This window comes from Nomascus leucogenys, chromosome 6 (assembly GCF_006542625.1).
Source record: "Nomascus leucogenys isolate Asia chromosome 6, Asia_NLE_v1, whole genome shotgun sequence".
Lineage (NCBI taxonomy): Eukaryota > Metazoa > Chordata > Mammalia > Primates > Hylobatidae > Nomascus > Nomascus leucogenys.
The window spans coordinates 87,562,198-87,581,370 of NC_044386.1; the positions used below are offsets into that span (position 1 = coordinate 87,562,198).

The following is a 19,173-nucleotide window of genomic DNA, read 5'->3' on the forward strand; positions in this document are numbered from 1 at the left end:
GCCCTACTTAGGTAGTTTCTCTTAGCCCTATAGTTCTCTTGACATCTTGTAGTTACTTTTTAATCATCGATTAATCGATATATATATATATATTTTTTTTTTTAGACAGAGTCTTGCTCTGTCGCCCAGGCTGGAGTGCAGTGGCATGATCTTGGCTCAACACAACCTTTGCCTCCTGGGTTCAAGTGATTCTCCTGCTTCAGCCTCCCAAGTAGCTGGGATTACAGGTATGCACCACCATGCCCGGCTAATTTTTTTTTTTTTGTATTTTTAGTAGAGATGGGGTTTCACCATGTAGGCTAGGGTGGTCTCAAACTCGTGACCTCAAGTGATCTACCTGCCTCGGCCTCCGGAAGTGCTGGGATTACAGGTGTGAGCCACTGCGCCTGGCTTCTTTATGTTAAATTTCATTTGTTTAAATCATTGTAGTTTCTGTCCTTTGTTCGGACACAGATGGATACATTTGGAATACACAGGGCACAGGGCTTCTGTTTTCCTAACCAGACACTGACTGACAGAGGCTAACATAGCTCTATATCTGTCAATACCCTGGTACCCGGAAGAAGCAAATGTGCATGCTATTTGGGGTTTACTCTTCTGCTTAGGTCCTTGGAACTCATTTATTCATTCAACAATGATTTGTTAAGCACCTGTTACATTTCAGCCTGGTTCCAGATAATGGGAATATAGCAATGAATGAAACAAAAGTCCTTCCTTGCATTTCTCCAGGAATGTATCAAACACAGAAGAAAACAAGCCACCATGATTGGGAGCAGATGACAAAAAATAACACATTTAGAGCCCTAAGCTTTTTGGTTATTGAAATGATTGATGTTCCCCTTCCTGTGTCCATGAGTTCTCATTGTTCAATTCCCACCTATGAGTGAGAACATGCGGTGTTTGGTTTTTTGTCCTTGCGATAGTTTACTGAGAATAATGTTTTCCAGTTTCATCCATGTCCCTACAAAGGACACGAACTCATCATTTTTTATGGCTGCATAGTATTCCATGGTGTATATGTGCCACATTTTCTTAATCCAGTCTATCGTTGTTGGACATTTGGGTTGGTTCCAACTCTTTGCTATTGTGAATAGTGCCACAATCAACATACGTGTGCATGTGTCTTTATAGCAGCATGATTTATAGCCCTTTGGCTATATACCCAGTAATGGGATGGCTGGGTCAAATGGTATTTCTAGTTCGAGATCCCTGAGGAATCGCCACACTGACTTCCACAATGGTTGAACTAGTTTACAGTCCCACCAACAGTGTAAAAGTGTTCCTATTTCTCCACATCCTCTCCAGCACCTGTTGTTTCCTGCTTTTTTAATGGTGGCCATTCTAACTGGTGTGAGATGGTATCTCACTGTGGTTTTGATTTGCATTTCTCTGATGGCCAGTGATGATGAGCATTTCTTCATGTGTTTTTTGGCTGCATAAATGTCTTCTTTTGAGAAGTGTCTGTGACATGTCAGGGACTGTTGTGGGGTGGGGGGAAGGGAGAGGGACAGCATTAGGAGATATACCTAATGCTAAATGACGAGTTAATGGGTGCAGGAAATCAACATGGCACATGGATACATATGTAACAAACCTGCACATTGTGCACATGTACCCTAAAACCTAAAGTATAATAAAAATAAAAAAATAAATAAATAAATAAAAGGAAAAAAAAAAGAAATGATTGAATAGCAGATTTAAAATAACTAGGTAGGAAATGTTTAAATAAATAAAACATGGTATCACAGGAATAAGCAAGGGATGAAGAAAACAAACAACACATGTTGGTGAAGATGTGGACAAATTGGAACTTTCATATATTCCTGGCAGGATTATAAAATGGCACAGCCAATTGGAAAACAGTCCAGCAGGTCCTCAAACTGTTAAATACAGAGTTAGTACATGACCCAGCAACTCCACTTCTAGGTATAGGACCAAGAGATCTGAAAAAAAAGTCCACAGAAAAACTTACACACGAATGTTCATAGGAGCATTATTCATAATAGCCAACAAGTGAGAACAACCCCAAAATCCATCAACTTGTAAATAAATAAATTATGGTATACAAATTCAGTGGACTATTATACAGCTATAAGAAGGCACTAAGTACTGATGTAACATGGTTCAACCTTGGAAACATTATGCTAAGTGAAAAATGCAAGTCATAAAAGGCCATATGCTGTATTAGGCCATTTATATGAAATGTCCAGAATAGGCAAATCTACAGAGACAGAAAGTAGACATAATGGGGACAGAAGGAAGTTGATAGTGATGGCTAATGGTTACAGGATTCCTCTTTGGGTTGGTATAAATGTTCTGGAATTAAATAGTGGTAATGACTTCACAACTTCTGTGAATATACTAAAAACCACTAAATTATATACTTTAAAAGGGTGAATTTTATGACATGTGAATTATATCTCAATAAAGCTATTATTTAAGAAAATAAGGCAAAGACCTTTGCAACCAATCAGACATATCTGAAAAACAAGCAAATAGAAATTTCAGAGCTTAACAATTTGTTGACATTAAAACTGAATGGAGGCCAGGCACAATGGCTCATACCTGTAATCCCAGCACTTTGGGAGGCAGGGTGGGAGGATCACTTGAGGCTAGGGGTTCAAGACCAGCCTGGGCAATATAGCGAGACCCCATCTTTAAAAAAAAAAAAAATTAAAAAATTAGCCGCTGTTGTGGCATGCTCCTATAGTTCCAGCTACTGAGGAAGCTGAAGCTGGAGGGATCCCTTGAGCCCAAAAGGTCGGAGCTGCAGTGAGCCATGACTGTGACACCGAACTCCAGCTTGGGCAACAGAGACCCCATCTCTAAAAACAAAATGAAACAAAACAAAACAACAATAACAAAAACTCAATGGACAGGCTAAACAATAGATTAAATAAAGCTGAGCAGTGAATTGGTAAACCAGAAGACAGATTGAGAAAATTACCTAAAATGCAGCAGAGGTTGTTAAGGAGATGACAAACATGAAGGAAGAGTTAAGAGAAGAAAGGGTAGAGTGAGAAAGTCTAAAAAATATCCAATCAGAATCCCAGAAGGAGAGAGTAGAGAGAATAAGAGAGAAGCAATATTTGAAAAGCTAACTACTGGATAAGAATTTCCAGATCTAATAAAAGACATGAACCCACAGATAAAGACAACATACATCAAGAAGTGCCTCACAGCCCGGCATGGTGGTGCATGCCTGTAATCCCAGCACTTTGGGAGGCTGAGGCGGGGGGATCACAAGGTGAGGAATTTGAGACCAGCCTGGCCAATATGGCAAAACCCCGTCTCTACTGAAAATAAAAAAATTAGCTGAGCGTGGTGGCGGGTGCCTGTAGTCCCAGCTACTCGGGAGGCTGAGGCAGGAGAATCGCTTGAACCCGGGAGGCAGAGGTTGCAGTGAGCTAAGATCATGCTACTGCACTTCAGCCTGGGTGACAGAGCAAGACTCTGTCTCAAAAAAAAAAAAAAAAAAAAAAGAAGTGGCTCACGCCTGTAATCCCAGCACTTTGGGAGGGCCAAGGCAAGCAGATCACGAGGTCAGGAGATTGAGACCATCCTGGGCAACATGGTGAAACCCTATCTCCACTAAAAATACAAAACTTAGCTGGGTGTGGTGGTGCATGCCTGTAATCCCAGCTACTCGAGAGGCTGAGGCAGGAGAGTCACTTGAATCAGGGAGTCGGAGGTTGCAGTGAGCCCAGATCGCGCCACTGCACTCCAGCTGGCAACAGAGTGAGACTCTGCTCAGAAAAAAAAAGAAAGAAACCCACATCTGGACATGGTGTAGAGAAACCACAGAGCTCCAAAAGCAAAGATCTTAAAAGTAGCCAGAGAGAAAAGAAACCTTGTTTACAAAGAAACAAAAACTATATGGTGGCAGCAACAGTGAATTTAGAAGACAGAAAAATATCTTCAAAGTGTTAAGAGAAAGTTAACCCAGAATTGTGTGCCAGCAAAACTGTCTTTCAAAAATGCATGTAAAATAGAAACGTGAAGGTGAAATAGGAACATTTCAGAATAAAACCGAGATTTTACCACTAACAGGCCTTAACTAAAACAATTTCTGGAAGATATATTTTAGGAGGAAGGAAAATGATCGCAGAAGAAGGGAAACATTTCTAAAAATATATAACTTATCATTGCAATGCAAGAAAGAATGATGAGCAAATAAATTATTAAGTATGTAAATAATTCCAAAAATTGTCTGCAAAAACTTCTAATGAAAGGTGATGATGGTGTATAATTTGTGGGGTTAAAAAAGGACAGAAACAAATACTGGACAATAATATTTATAGATGGGGAAGGAGGCCTGAGGTTGGTGGGGAGAGTTAGACTGTTCTAAGTTCTTTGTATTCTTCTTAGAGAAGTTTCAGGTATTTTTTCACTTTAGACATTGTTAAATGTACATGGTAAAATTTCACGGGTAATCACTAAAAACAGAAAATGTGTAACTTCCATACCAGTAAAAAGTAAAATAGAATAAGAAAACAAAAACCCAATGTAGAAGAAAAAGGAAAAAAAAAAGTTTAAAAAAGGAAAACAAATGGAAAGCCAAAAAAGAGTATGGTAAAAATCTAAATATATCAGTAATCACAATAAGTATAAATGGACTAAACAATAAACTAAAAGACACATTCTTAGACCTAAATTAAAAAAAAATAGACATACCTAAAATAAAAGGACACAGAAAAGATGAAAGTAAAATGATGAAAAAAGATATAACAAGCAATACTGTTAGGTTGGTGAAAAAGAAATTGTGGTTTTTGCTATTACTTTTGTGCCAACCTAAAGTTAAAAGAAAGTTGGCGTAACTATATTGTGATTTGACCAAAATAGACTATAAGAGATAAATAAGGACTTTATACAATGATAAAAGGTTTTATTTATCAGGAAGATATAATAGTTCTAAAGTTGTGGGTACCTACTAAAATAGCATCCAAATATATAAAATAAAAATTTATAGAATTATGAAATGAAATTGACTAATCCACAAACATAGTGGGGTATTTCAATACAATGCTCCCAATTATTGATAAGTCAAGAAAGATTTGAATAACACAATTCACTAGCTTAATTTAGTGAATTTAGTGAATAAATTACCCTGCATTCAACAATCAAGGAACAGACATTCTTTTCAAGGACACTTGGAATATTTTTAAAAATTTACCATATAAAAGGCCATAAAACCAGCCTCAACAAATTTCAAGAATCTGATTTACATAAACCACATTTTATAACCTGCAATCATAGATTTAACTTAAGCAACCAAATTAGAAGTGCATAAAAGAAAGATAAGTGACACATCCACTAGGTTTTGGAAATTAGGAAGTACACTTCTAAATAACTTATAAGTCAAGTAAGAAATCATAAAAGAAAAAGTTGAACAGAAACAATGATAAAAATTACACATATCAGGACTTATGGATGCAGGAAAAATAGTAATTCAGGGAAATTTATAGCTTTAGCTGCTTTCATTAGAAAAGAAAAAAGACTGAAAATTAATAAGCTAGGCTTCACTGTAAGAAGAAAAAAACTCCCAACAGAATAAACCCAAAGAAAGCATAAGGAAAGAGATAATAAATATAAAGGAAAAAATAATGAAACAGAAAACAAACATACAATACAGATGATCAACAAGCCAAGGCCAGGCCAGGCACAGTGGCTCATGCCTGTAATCCCAGCACTTTGGGAGGCCAGGGCAGGTGGATCACTTGAGGTCAGGAGTTTGAGACCAGCCTGGCCAACATGGTGAAACCCTGTCTCTGTTAAAAATACAAAAAAAATTATCTGGGCATAGTGGCACATGCTTGTAATCCCAGCTATTTGGGAAGCTGAGGCGGAAGGATTGCTTGAACCCAGGAAGCAGAGGTTGCCCTGAGCTGAGATCGTGCCACTGCACTGCAGCGTGGGTAACAGAGCGAGACTGTGTCTAAATAAATACATATATAAATAAAATAAAATAACAAGCCAGGGGAGGGCCAGATAAAATAGATAAATGTTGGGCAAGATTCCTTTAAAAAAAAGGGGACAGAGCTGGGCGCGGTGGCTCACGGCTGTAATCCCAGCACTTTGGGAGGCTGAGAGAGGCAGATCACTTGAGGTTGGGAGTTCGAGACCACCCTGGCCAACATGGTGGAACCCCGTCTCTACTAAAAATACAAAAATTAGCCAGGCATGGTGACACATGCCTGTAATCCCAGCTACTCAGGAGGCTGAGACAGGAGAATCGCTTGAACCCTGGAGGTGGAGGTTGCAGTGAGCCAAGATCGCACCACTGCACTCCAGCCTGGGCGACAGAGGGAGACTCCATCTCACACACACACACACACACAAAAAAAAAAAAAAAAAAAAAGACAGTAGCATTCACAAATAAGCAAGAATATGAATGAAGAACAGAAGAAAGCTGCAAATATGGAAGAGATGAAAAAGATAAACATGCCATAAATAACATTATGCTAGTAAATTTGAAAATTTATTAGAAAGGGAAACATTTCTAAAAACATATAACTTACCAAAGCTGCATCAAGAAAGCTTGGAGACTTCCAGTCCAAAACTGGTGGTGTAGAAGCAAGCTGGCTACATTCCTTCCCACAGAAAACCAAAAACAAATACACAGTGCTGAGATGATCAGCACTATGCCAGCAACATTCCAGAATCCAAACATGAGGATGAGGCAGTTCCTGGAGTAATAGAGAAGTGAAAAAGCTCTGAGCAGTCAGTAAGATAAATGGATTTCTATATCCATGACTCCCCTCCCTGATCTGCCTAACACCAAGTGCGTGGGCAATTTCCCCTGACTCATGATTTCTACACTAGAAAAAATGAGATTGAGGTAGACGACTAGCTTTCCCACCACTGTGGGTTTACTGGCAGGAGACCTTGCCTCTGCCTCAACCCATGGGAAGCATCATGATTGCCTGAAGGAAGAAATATCTCTGAGGACACTGAGAGACCAAGGACAGAGGTGAGGATACTATCCCTAGCCCTAGAAACACTGTTCTGTAACTCGGCCAAAGAAGACACCAAATCAGAGTGGCTGTTTAGCAGCACCACACTGTAGCAGTTGCATTCCACAGGTCACCTGAGCACGAATCCCTAGCCAGCCTGTCCATACTGCCAGGATGTCTGCTCTGGGACCTCCCCCATTTGGAACTTCAGTGTTCCAGTTGTTTATTGAGCCAAGGCAAACCTGGGCGTAAGAAATCATCTAGTGCCAAAAAGGAGGCAGCGACCTAGTGGAAAACAAACAAACAAATAAGAAATTCAGCAGTATATTACAAAGACTCTATAAGCAAACATACCCAATAAAAAGCAAAACAGGCCACATAGAGAAGACTAGAATAAATAAATAATCCTTCAATGCAAAGATGTAAATCCACAAGAAACAACAGGAAACAGGAAACCATGACCACCCCAAACAGACAAAGCATGGAACCAGTGATGAAGAAGATGGCAGTATGTGAGCTCTCTGACCAAGAATTTAAAATAGCAGTTTTAAGGAAACTCAGTGATCTACAAGATAATACAGGAAATCAATTCAGAATTTATTAAATTTAACAAAGATATTGAAATTTTAAAAAATCAAATCTTGGAACTGAGAAATGCATTTGCTAAATCAAAAAATTCATTAGAGACTCTCAACAGCAGAATGGATCAAGCAGAGGAAAGAATCCGTAAGCTCAAAGATAGGCTATTTGAAAAGGAGGAGAAAAAAGAAAAAAAAAATACAAAGGAATGAAGATTGCCTACAAGATATAGGAAATTGCCTCAAAAGACCAAATCTAATAATTATTGGTGTTCAAGAGGGAGTTGAGCAAGAACAAGGGGTACAAAGCTTACTTAAATAAATAATAAGGAGACTGATTTGAGTAATAATAAAACTCTGGTCTCCTGCACAGCCAGCTCTGCGTAAATTACCCTTTCCCTATTGCAATTTCCTTGTCTTGATGAATCGGCTCTGTATAGGCAGCAGGCAAGTTGAACCCCTTGGGTGTTTACAAATTTGGTGGGCCTTACGGGGATTGCCCTTGTGTCTACCTGCCTGTGGTTTGGTGGCCCCCCCTCCAGCAATGGATCCAGAAGCCAGCCCAAGCGGCCACCTAGTTCTCTTGGACTGGGGGCTGACTCTGGTAATCTCTCTACTGGGGGGGTGCTGCTGACCCAAGGCGCATCAATGGAGAAGTAGTCATGGGGAGACATCCCTTAACAGTAGCCCTATCACAGGGTGTCTGTGTAGCCCCATGGTGGGGTGTCTCTCTGTAGCCCCATTGCGGGGTGTTTGGATTGGTGAGTATCCTAGGTGCTGCCAACGCCTCCTTCCTTTTCCTGACTGGGTTTATAGCCCTATGGTGGGGTGTCTGTAGCCCTATTGGGGGGTGTCTGTTTGTAGCTCCACCATGGGGTGTCTGTGTCTGTAGCCTCATTGTGGGGTGTCTGTTTGGCTCCTGGGGGCTCTCAGTTGACTCTTTCTAACTAGTAGGAAGAATCCTGGTTTGGGAGACTTCTCAGTCAGGAAGATTTCAAGACGGTTTCTCAGACGGAGAATAGGAGGATAGTTTGGAAGGGATACTCTTGGAGTTCTTGGTTAGGGATCTGATTTGGAGGCCTTCTCTCTGTCTCATCTTTGTGTGTGCTTGTATATGTGGAAGGGATCTCGGAGGGGTTGCTGATGGAAGTCCAGCAGGTCTAACTCAGAACCCTCCTTATTTGTCTAGTCACATTCGATGTGCCCTAAAGAAGGCTCAACAGACCTGTTTCTTGGGGTGACTGTCTGCTCTTTGCCTTGCCCAAAGACCCCATTGTGAATTACCATTTGGAGGTTGTCCCTCCCCACCTGGAGTGGATCAGAAACAGGGAGCAACAGGAAAAAGATTGAGCTTTGCCAGGCTGATATTGGGTGCTGAATGAGGTGACTAACGTTCGTTTTGTTATGTGTGTTTTGCTGGGATGGAAAATGTCAATTCGGTTCCCCATGCAGCCCGTTGGGCAGCATCTTGCAAATTAAGAATTTTGCCTATGGTTCCATAAAACAGCAAAGAGTGATTTTTCTCTTATGAAGTGGCCTGAACCGACAGCTATAGCACAAGTGAGCAGGGTCATCAGAAGCCACTCCGTTCTGGAAGCTGCAGAAAAAGGGAACCCAGAAACCTGGTATGCCAGTAAAAAGGGTAAGAAATTCTTACCAGCCAAGTTTCTGGTCTCTCTTTCGCTGTCTGGGTAAAACAGTAAACTATTGGTCTCCTCTGCAAGGGTTTGGTTAATAGAAAAAAGGATTTGTGAGACTAATCTTAGGCTGTAGCAAATCTGCTGTACTTTGTGCTAAGAATTTGTCTTTCTGTGTTCTGTAGTGGAGAGAGGGGTATCACAGGATAGAATGTGGGTTTAGGACCCCTATAAGCCCACTTTTCAAGCCAGCTTGGCAGGCTGGTCAGTTCCAAACCTTGCTACAGTTCCCTGAAATCAATACAGGATGAAATTCTTGTCTTGTTTTGTGTCCTTAAGAGCTTAACCTTATAACCATGTGTGGATACTTTCTCTTGGTTTCCGCCATCCAGAGGACAGGAATTTTGGGGTTCATGTCATAGTTAGTCCTAAAAATTTTTCCTGAGCAGTTAAAAGCCTTGCAAGCTTGAAATTGGCGCAATAGAAACTGCCCAATGCTGTATAGCTCAGTAGCTGAGGCTTTATCTTTTGACAGTGGTGGCCTGGGTTCAATTGTTGGCTTCTGGAATGATTCCTTTCTGGTTTGTTATTTGTGTAACTTTGCCATTTGTTGAGTTTTTGTCCCCCATAGTTAGCTTCTGATTTCCTCTCTTGAATTTTCCTTTCTCTGAACTACTTTGTGGAGATTCTAAATCTTGTAAAAAAAGAAACTGCTTACCATGTCTTTGAGGCACCTAGGATGTTACCTTTGGTAAAGTTCAGAGGTTGGAAATACTGGCCACTTGTCATGGCTAAAGTCAAGTAATATGAGATTTGAAAGGATTTTTTTAAAGAGCACTATGGTTAAAAGCATAATTTTAAAGTGGATAAACAAGCTATAGATACATTTAAAGGCTTTTATGTTTTTCTCTTCTTGGAACTTGTTTTTCTGGAAAAAGGTTTTTTCTTCTCAGTCGACTGAATTATTTTTCTCCTTTTTTTTTTTTTTTTGTCTTGCCACTCTTAATGCACACATGAGAGGCCCTAACTTCTGGTAGCCTGGGACTCCTTGGGAAAAACAGAGGAGGCGCCACAGACCTCGTTTTGGGAAAAAACTTCTGTTTTCCTCATGAAACCCCAGGAATTAAAAGCAGATAGATCCCTCTCAAAATCAAAGGCTCTGTTCTGTTTTGCATTGTGTTATCCGATGGTTTTGAGTTTTGGGGGTATCATAAATTACTTCACATTATGATAACTACGTAGGAAATACACTTTAGGGGATGGCTAATAGTAGTTATGGAGGGATACTTGACTCTGCACACCTGGATCAGAGACGCAAGATCTTGGCCACCTGGAAGATAAGGAGACATCCCTGCCCCCTACTGGGAGATGAGACTCCCGTGAGAGATGGGCCGATTACAAAATGGGCTGATTGGCTTTGGGTTTCCTTGAATGGAATGCAGGGTAGAAGCACTGCACTATCCTGTCCCACAGTATTTCCCTCCTGTGGGGGATCCAGGATCCAGTATAAAATGGCACCCTTAATTTTGGGGATCTGTCTTTGCCTTCAACTGCTTATTTGCTGCTTATTTGGCCCTAGAAATGCATGCTTTCCCAGCCCTGTTCCTCCAAGGGCTCCACCCTGAAGCCAGACATCCAATTAAGAAACTGGCAAATGACAAATTTTACAAGTGCTGAATCTTCTGTCTGCCTGTGTATTTATATGTATTGTTTGTTTATATATATAAGAGCTCTAATTAATTTGCATAGAAAAATAAGCGCTTAGGCTGGGCATGGTGGCTCACACCTATAATCTCAGCACTTTGGGAGGCCGAGGTGGGTGGATCACCTGAGGTCAGCAGTTCGAGACCAGCCTGGCCAACATGGTGAAACCCCGTCTCTACTAAAAATACAAAAATTAGCCAGGCATGGTGACACATGCCTGTAATCCCAGCTACTCAGGAGGCTGAGACAGGAGAATTGCTTGAACCCAGGAGGCAGAGGTTGCAATGAGCCAAGATCACACCACTGCACTCCAGCCTGGGCGACATAGCAAGACTCCATCTCTAAATAAGTAAATAAATAAATAAGGAAAAGAAAAATAAGTGCTTAAATAAAATATTTTGCCAGAAAAATAGAAACTGTAATGCCTTTTTGTTCATGTGACTTTAGTAACCTTTTGGAAATAAAGACAGTTTTTAAGATTATTGGTAAAATAAAATGTCTTGGCCAGGCGCGGTGGCTCACGCTTGTAATCCCAGCACTTTGGGAGGCCGAGGCAGGCGGATCACGAGGTCAGGAGATCGAGACTACAGTGAAACCCCGTCTCTACTAAAAATACAAAAAATTAGCCGGGCGTGGTGGCGGGCACCTGTAGTCCCAGCTACTCGGAGAGGCCGAGGCAGGAGAATGGTGTGAACCCGGAAGGCGAAGCTTGCAGTGAGCCGAGATTGCGCCACTGCACTCCAGCCTGGGCGATAGAGCGAGACTCTGTCTCAAAAAAAAATAATAATAAAATAAAATGTCTTGAAAGTGTAGACATTTGGTTTAAATTAAGGTCAGATATCAGACTTGCTAAATGCTTTAAGGTCAAACTGTTTCTTTGACTTTTGAAAATTGTTTGATTTACCTACTTTGGAGCATTAGATGATAGGTAAGGCCTGGGGACATATGAAGAGCCATGCCCACCAGCTATGCTAACAGTCAGACCTTATCTTCATTTCTGTCTAATGTCCTAAGTTCCACCCCAGTACATAATTGAAATTGCTTACTTACCAGGTTTTTCACTAAAAATAAAAGTTGCTAAGCGTTAACATTGTAATATGTAGTTGAGACGACTGGAGAAACAGTTTTACATACAAGGTGTATGGGGAATGTGCTTTTGGTAAAAGATTGTAAGAAGTCATAGGAATATGGTTTTTGTTAAAGGGAATGTAATTTTGTCTAGTTCAGAGGGTTTTAAACATTGTCTTAACCTAAAAGAGTAATGGAACAAAATTGAAGGTTTAAGCAAAGTGAAAAGGGTTTGTAAAACCCTTTTAAAATTCTGTGAGTATAAACAAGTTGGCTAAGATTTAAAAGGAATTATTTAGCTTTTTTTCCTTAGGTTAAAACACTAAAATCATACTGATATGGGGCCAGAATCTCGGCCTACTTTTCCGAATAACAGAGTTTTCTTAGAAAATTAATCTGCTGTTTGATGGAAAATTGTAAAGCGTTCTAAAAAGTTCATGAAAATCTTACCTTATGGTCAAACTAGTTAAGACTAGATAGAGATAAAATTTTATTTAAAAAACTAGCTTTGGCTGGGTGCGGTGGCTCATGCCTGTAATTCCAGTGCTTTGGGAGGCCGAGGTGGGTGGATCACCTGAGGTCAAGGGTTCAACACCAGCTTGGCCAACATGGTGAAACCACATCTCTACTAAAAATACAAAAATTAGCCAGGCATGGTGGCATGCACCTGTAATCCCAGCTACTCAGGAGGCTGAGGCAGGAGTATCACTTGAACCCAGGAGGCAGAGGTTGCAGTGAGCCGATATTGTGCCATTGCACTCCATCCTGGGTGACAGAGCGAGACTCTATCTCAAAAAACACACACACACACACACACACACACACACACACACACAAAGGACGGGCATGGTGGCTCATGCCTGTAATCCCAGCACTTTGGGAGGCCGAGGTGGGCGGATCACAAGGTCAGGAGATCAAGACCATCCTGGCTAACACAGTGAAACCCCGTCTCCACTAAAAATACAAAAAAAATTAGCCAGGCATGGTGGCGGGCGCCTACAGTCCCAGCTACTGGGGAGGCTGAGGCAGGAGAATGGAGTGAACCCGAGAGGCGGAGTTTGCAGTGAGTCAAGATAGGGCCACTGTACTCCACCCTGGGTGACAGAGGGAGACTCTGTCTCAAAAAGACCAAAAAACAAAAAACAAACAAACAAAAAAACTAGCTTTAACACTAAAGATGCACTAATGCAAAATAATAATAATAATAATAACAGAAAACTTTCCAAAGCTCAAAAAAGTTATAAATATCCAAGGACAGAAAGATCAGAGAACACCAAGCAGATTTCGCCCAGGTAAGACTACCCTAAGGCATATAATAATCAAACTCTCAAAAGTCAAGGACACAGAAAGGATCCTAAAAGCAGCAAGATAAAATAAGCAAATAACATATAAGGGGATTCCAATTCATCTGGCAACGAGACTTCAACAAAGCCAGGAAGGAATGGGACAGCATTTTCAAAGTGCTGAAAGAAAAAAAAAAAACTGCCATCTAAGAATACTGTATCCAACAAAGCCATCCTTTAAATATGAAGGAAAGATAGTCTTTCTCTGACAAACAAAAGCTAAGAGAATTCACCATCCCCAGACCCGTCTTAAAAGAAATGCTAAATGGAGTTCTTCAATCTGAAAGAAAAAAACACTAATGTGCCAAAAGAAAACATTTGAAAGCATAAAACCTACTGGTAAAATTAAGTACAAAGACAACCCCAGAATACTCCAATACTCTAACTAAGATGTAAAATTCACTCATAACTCTAATATAAAGCCTAGAAGAGAAATCTATCAAAAACAGTAGTAGCTACAGCAACCTGTTAAGAGATAGGCAATGGCGGCCAGGCACAGTGGTTCATGCCAGCGCTTTCGGAGGCCAAGGTGGGTGGATCACTTGAGGTCAGGAGTTCGAGTCCAGCCTGACCAACATGGTGAAACGCTGTCTCTACTAAAAATACAAAAATTAGCCAGGTGTGGTGGTGCACACCTGTAATCCCACCTACTTGGGAGGCTGAGGCAGGAGAATCACTTGAACCCAGGAGGTAGAGGTTGCAGTGAGCTATTGCACCATTGCACTCCAGCTTGGGTGACAGAGCAAGACTCTGACAAAAAAAAAAAAAAAATAGAGAGAAAGAGAGAGGCAATATAAAAATATGTGAATTGAGACAACAAATAGTCAAAATGTGGGGAGATGGAGTTAAAGTGCAGAGGTTTTTTTTTTTTTGGTTTTGCTGTATTTCTGCTCTTTTTTGTGATCTAAGGTAAGTTATCTCTCTTTAAAATAAGTTATCAGTTTTTTTGTAAGCACCATGGTAACCATAATGCAAAACCTATAACAGACACAATAAAAAGGTGGCCAGGTGTGGTGGCTCATGACTCTCATCCCAGCATTTTGGGAGGCTGAGGCTGGCAGGTTGCTTGAACCCAGGAGCTTGAGACGAGCCTGGGCAACATGGTGAAACCTCATCTCTACAAAAAAAGTATAAAAATTAGTTGGGTGTGGTAGCACATTCCTGTAGTCCCAGCTACTTGGGTGGCTGAGGTGGGAGGATCACCTGAGTCGAGGGAAGTTGAGGTTGCAGTGAGCCATGATTGCACCACTGTACTCCAGCCTGGGTGACACAGTGAGACCCTGTCTCAAACAAAACAAAACAAAACAAAAAACAGAACAACCAGAAAATAAGCAACAAAATGGCAGTAGTAAGTCCTTACTTATCAATAATACGCTGAATGTACATGGGTTATTCAATGTTATTATTAAGTTTAATTGGAGAATTCAGTCAATTCTCTAATTAAGAGACAGACAGTGGCTGAATGGATAAACAAGGCCCAACTATATGCTGGGTGATATTAACTAATATGTTATCATATCACATGAACACAATCAAGAATAAGAAACCCAACTTACCAATAGAGACACACATAGACTGAAAGTGAAGAGATGGAAAAAGATACTCCATGCAAGTGGAAATCAAAAAAGAACAGGATTAGCTATACTTATATTACATAAAATAGACTACAAGTCAAAGACTGTAAAAAGTGACAAAGAAGATCAATATATAATGATAAAGGGGTCAGTTTAGCAAGAGGATATAACAATTATAAGTATCTATGCACTCAACACTGGAGCACCCAAGTATATTAAGTAAATATGAATAAACCTAAAGGCAGAGACAGACTGTAATACAATACAGTAGGGGACTTCAACACCCCACTTTTCAGTAATAAACAGATCATCCAGACAGAAAATCAACAAAGAAGCATCAGAGTTAAACTACACACTAGACCAAATAGGCCTAACTGACATTTACAGAACATTTCACCCAACTGCTGCACAATACACACTGTTTTCATAAACACGTGTAACATTCTCCAAAATAGACTGTATCTTAGGCTACAAAACAAGTCTGAACAAATTCAATAAAGTAGAAATTATATCAAATATCTTTTCTGGCCGCAGTGGAATAAAACTGGAAATCAATAACAGGGATCTCAGAAACTATGTAAACACATAGAAATTAAACAACTTGCTCCTGAACAACCAATGGGTCAATGAAGAAATTAAGAAGAAAATTAAAAAAAATTTTCAAACAAATCAAAATGGAAATAAACATAACAAAATATATGAGATATGGTAAAAGCAGTACTCAGAGGGAATTTTATAGCAATAAATGCCTACATCAAAAAAGCAGAAAGACTTCAAATAAACAACCTAACAATGCACCTCAAGGAACTAGAAAAACAAGAACAAACCAAATATGTTAGAAGGAAATTATTAGAATGAAAGAAATAATAAATATCAGAGAAGAAATAAATGAAATTAGACTAAAATACAGAGAAAATCAATGAAATGAAAATTGGTTTTTTGAAAAGATAAACAAAATTAACAGACGATTAACTAGGCTAAGAAAAAAGTCCCAAATAAATAAAATTAAAAATGGGCTGGGCACGGTGGCTCATGACTGTAATCCTAGCACTTTGGGAGGCCAAGGTGGGCAGATCACTTGAGGTCAGGAGTTTGAGACCAGCCTGGCCAACATAATGAAACCCTGTCTCTACTAAAAATACAAAAATTAGCCTGGTGTGGTGGTGCATGCCTGTAATCCCAGATACTCGGGAGGCTGAGGCAGGAGAATTGCTTGAAACTGGAAGGTGTTCTAAGCTCTGGAACAAAACAAGGATGCTCACCTCCACTTTTATTCAACATAGTATTGGAAGTCCTGTCCATAGCAATTAGCAAGAGAAAGAAATAAAGAGAATCCAATTTGGAAAGGAAGAATTCAAATTAGACTTGTACACAGAAGACATGATCTTACATTTAGAAAAACCTAGACTCCACCAAAAAACTGTTAGAACTGATAAACAAATGCAGTAAAGTTGCTGGATACAAAATCAACAGACAAAAATCTGTAGCATTTCTATACAATAATGAACTAGCAGAGGAAGAAATCAAGAAGGCAGTCCATTTATAATAGCTGCAGAAACAAACAACAACAACAACAACAAAAAAAAAAAAAAAAAAACTAGGAATAAATTTAACCGAAGAGGCGAAAGATCTCTTCAAGGAAAACCACAAAGCACTGAAGAAATAAATTGAAGAGGACACAGCAAAATGGAAAGCTATTCCATGTTCATGGACTGGAATAGTTAGTTGTTAAAGTGATAATTCCACCCAAAGCAGATTACAGATTTAATACAATTGCTATCAAAATACCAATGATGTTCTCAACAGAAATAGAAAAAACAATCCTAAAATTCATATGGAACCACAAAAGACCCAGAATAGTGAAAGCAATCCTAAGCAAAATGAACAAACCTGGGTCAGGCATGGTGGTTTATGCCTGTAATCTGAGCACTTTGGGAGGCTGAGCTGGGTGGGTCACCTGAGGTCAGGAGTTCAAAACCAGCCTGGCCAACATGGCAAAACCCCATCTCTACTAAAAATACAAAATTAGCTGGGTGTGGTGGCACATGCCTGTAATCCTAGCTACTTGGGAGGCTGAGGCAGGAGAATCACTTGAACCTGGGAGGTGTAGGTTGCAGTGAGCTGAGATCGTGCCATTGCACTCCAACCTGGGCACTAAGAGTGAAACTCAGTCTCAAAAAAAAGAACAAATCTGGAAGTATCATACTAACTGATTTCAAAATATACTACAAAGCTATAGGAACCAAACTAGCATGTTACTGACATAAAAACATAGACTAATGGAACAGAATAGAGAATCCAGATATAAATAAATGCATTTGTAGCCAATTCATTTTCAACAAATGTGCCAAGAATATACAATGGGGAAAGGATACTCTTTTCAATAAATGGGGCTGTGAAAATGAAATAACCATATGCAGAAGAATCAGCTATACTCCTATCTCTCATCATACACAAAAATCAAATCAAAATAAACCAAGGACTTAAATCTAAGACCTAGGCTGGGTGCAGTGGCTCATGCCTGTAATCCCAGCACTTTGGGAGGCTGAGGCGGGCGGATCATGAGGTCGGGAGATCGAGACCATCCTGGCTAACACGGTGAAACCCCGTCTCCACTAAAAAAAAAAAACTACAAAAAAATTAGCCAGGCGTGGTGGCGGGCACCTGTAGTCCCAGCTACTCGGGAGGCTGAGGCAGGAGAATGGAGTGGACCTGGAGGTGGAGCTTGCAGTGAGCCGAGATTGGGCCACTGCACTCCAGCCTGGGTGACAGAGTGAGACTCCATCTCAAAAAAAAAAAAAAAAAAAAAAAAAAAAATCGAAGACCTAAAACTGTGAAACTACTAGAAGAAAACCTTGGGGAAATGCTCCAGGACATTGGTCAGGGCAATGATTTTTTTGTGTAAGACCTCAAAGGCACAGACAACAAAACCAAAAATAGACAAATGGGATTACATCAAGCTAAAAATCTTCTGCACAGTAAAGGAAACAATCAACTAAGAGGAGATAGCCCAAAGAATAGGAGAAAATATTTGCAAACTATCCATATGACAAGGGGGATTAATAACCAGAATATGTAAGGAGCTCAAACAACTCAATAGCAAAACCAACAACAACAAAAAAATTCAATTAAAAAATGGGCAAAAGATCTGAATTGACATTTGTAAAAAAAAAAAAAAAAATACAAATGGCTGACAGGTATTTTAAAAAATGCTCAACATCACTAATCATCAGGAAAATGCAAATCAAAGCCACAATGAAATATTATCTTAGACCAGTTCGAATGACTTATCAAAAAGACAAGGAATAACAGAGGCTGGTAAGGACGTGGAGAAAGGGGAACTCTCAAACACTGTTGGTGGGAATGTAAATTACTACAGCTGCTATGCAAAGCAATATGGAGGTTCCTCAAAAAGCTAAAAATAGAACTACCATATGATCCAGCAATTCCACCACTGGGTATGTATCCAAAAGAAAGGAAATTGATATATTGAAGATTCGCATTCCCATGTTTGCTGCAGCACTATTCACAATAACCAAAATACGGAATCAACCTAAGTGCCCATCAATTGAATGTATAGATAAATAAAATGTGGTATAGATATACAATTGAATACTGTTCAGCCATAAAAAAGAATGAAACTCTGTCATTGCAGCAACATAGATAGAACTGGAGGTCATTATGTTGAATGAAGCCAAGCACAGAAAGACAAATATATCTCATGTTCTCACTCACATATGGGAGCTAAAAAGTGAATCTCATAAAGTTAGAGAGTAGATTGACAGTAAGGGCGGGTGAGGGGATGGAAAGGTTGATTAATGGGTACAAATATACAGTTAGGTAGGAGAAAGAAGACCTGATATTCGATAAGGTGACTGTAGTTAACATTAATCTATTGGACATTTCTTTTTTTTTTTTTTTTTTTTTTTTGAGACGGAGCCTCACTCTGTTGCCCAGGCTGGAGTACAATGGCGCGATCTCGGCTCCTGAAACCTCTGCCTCCCAGGTTCAAGGGATTATCCTGTCTCAGCCTCCCGAGTAGCTGGGATTACAGGCCCGCACCACCAGGCCTAGCTAATTTTTGTATTTTTAGTACAGACGGGGTTTCACCATGTTGGTCAGGCTGGTCTTGCACTCCTGACCTCGTGATCCACCCACCTCGGCCTCCCAAAGTGCTGGGATTACAGGCATGAGCCACTGCACCTGGCCACTATTGGACATTTCAAAATAACTAGAAGATAATAATTCAAATGTTCCTAGCATAAAGAAAAGATAAATATTTAAGGTGACAGCTATCCCAATGGCCCTGATTTGAT

General features: G+C 40.0%; 1 protein-coding gene across 2 annotated transcripts in view; it reads right to left on the minus strand.

Annotated features, from left to right (window-relative positions):
• CLN6 (CLN6 transmembrane ER protein) overlaps positions 1-19,173 on the minus strand; it is a 61,127-nt gene that overhangs the window by 35,052 nt on the left and 6,902 nt on the right. For both annotated transcript variants that reach the window (XM_030814647.1, XM_030814645.1), the window contains exon 2: positions 6,519-6,686. In XM_030814647.1, coding sequence (XP_030670507.1) covers positions 6,519-6,670 — 152 coding nt within the window. In that variant the 5' untranslated portion in view covers positions 6,671-6,686. The remainder of the gene's footprint in view (positions 1-6,518; positions 6,687-19,173) is intronic.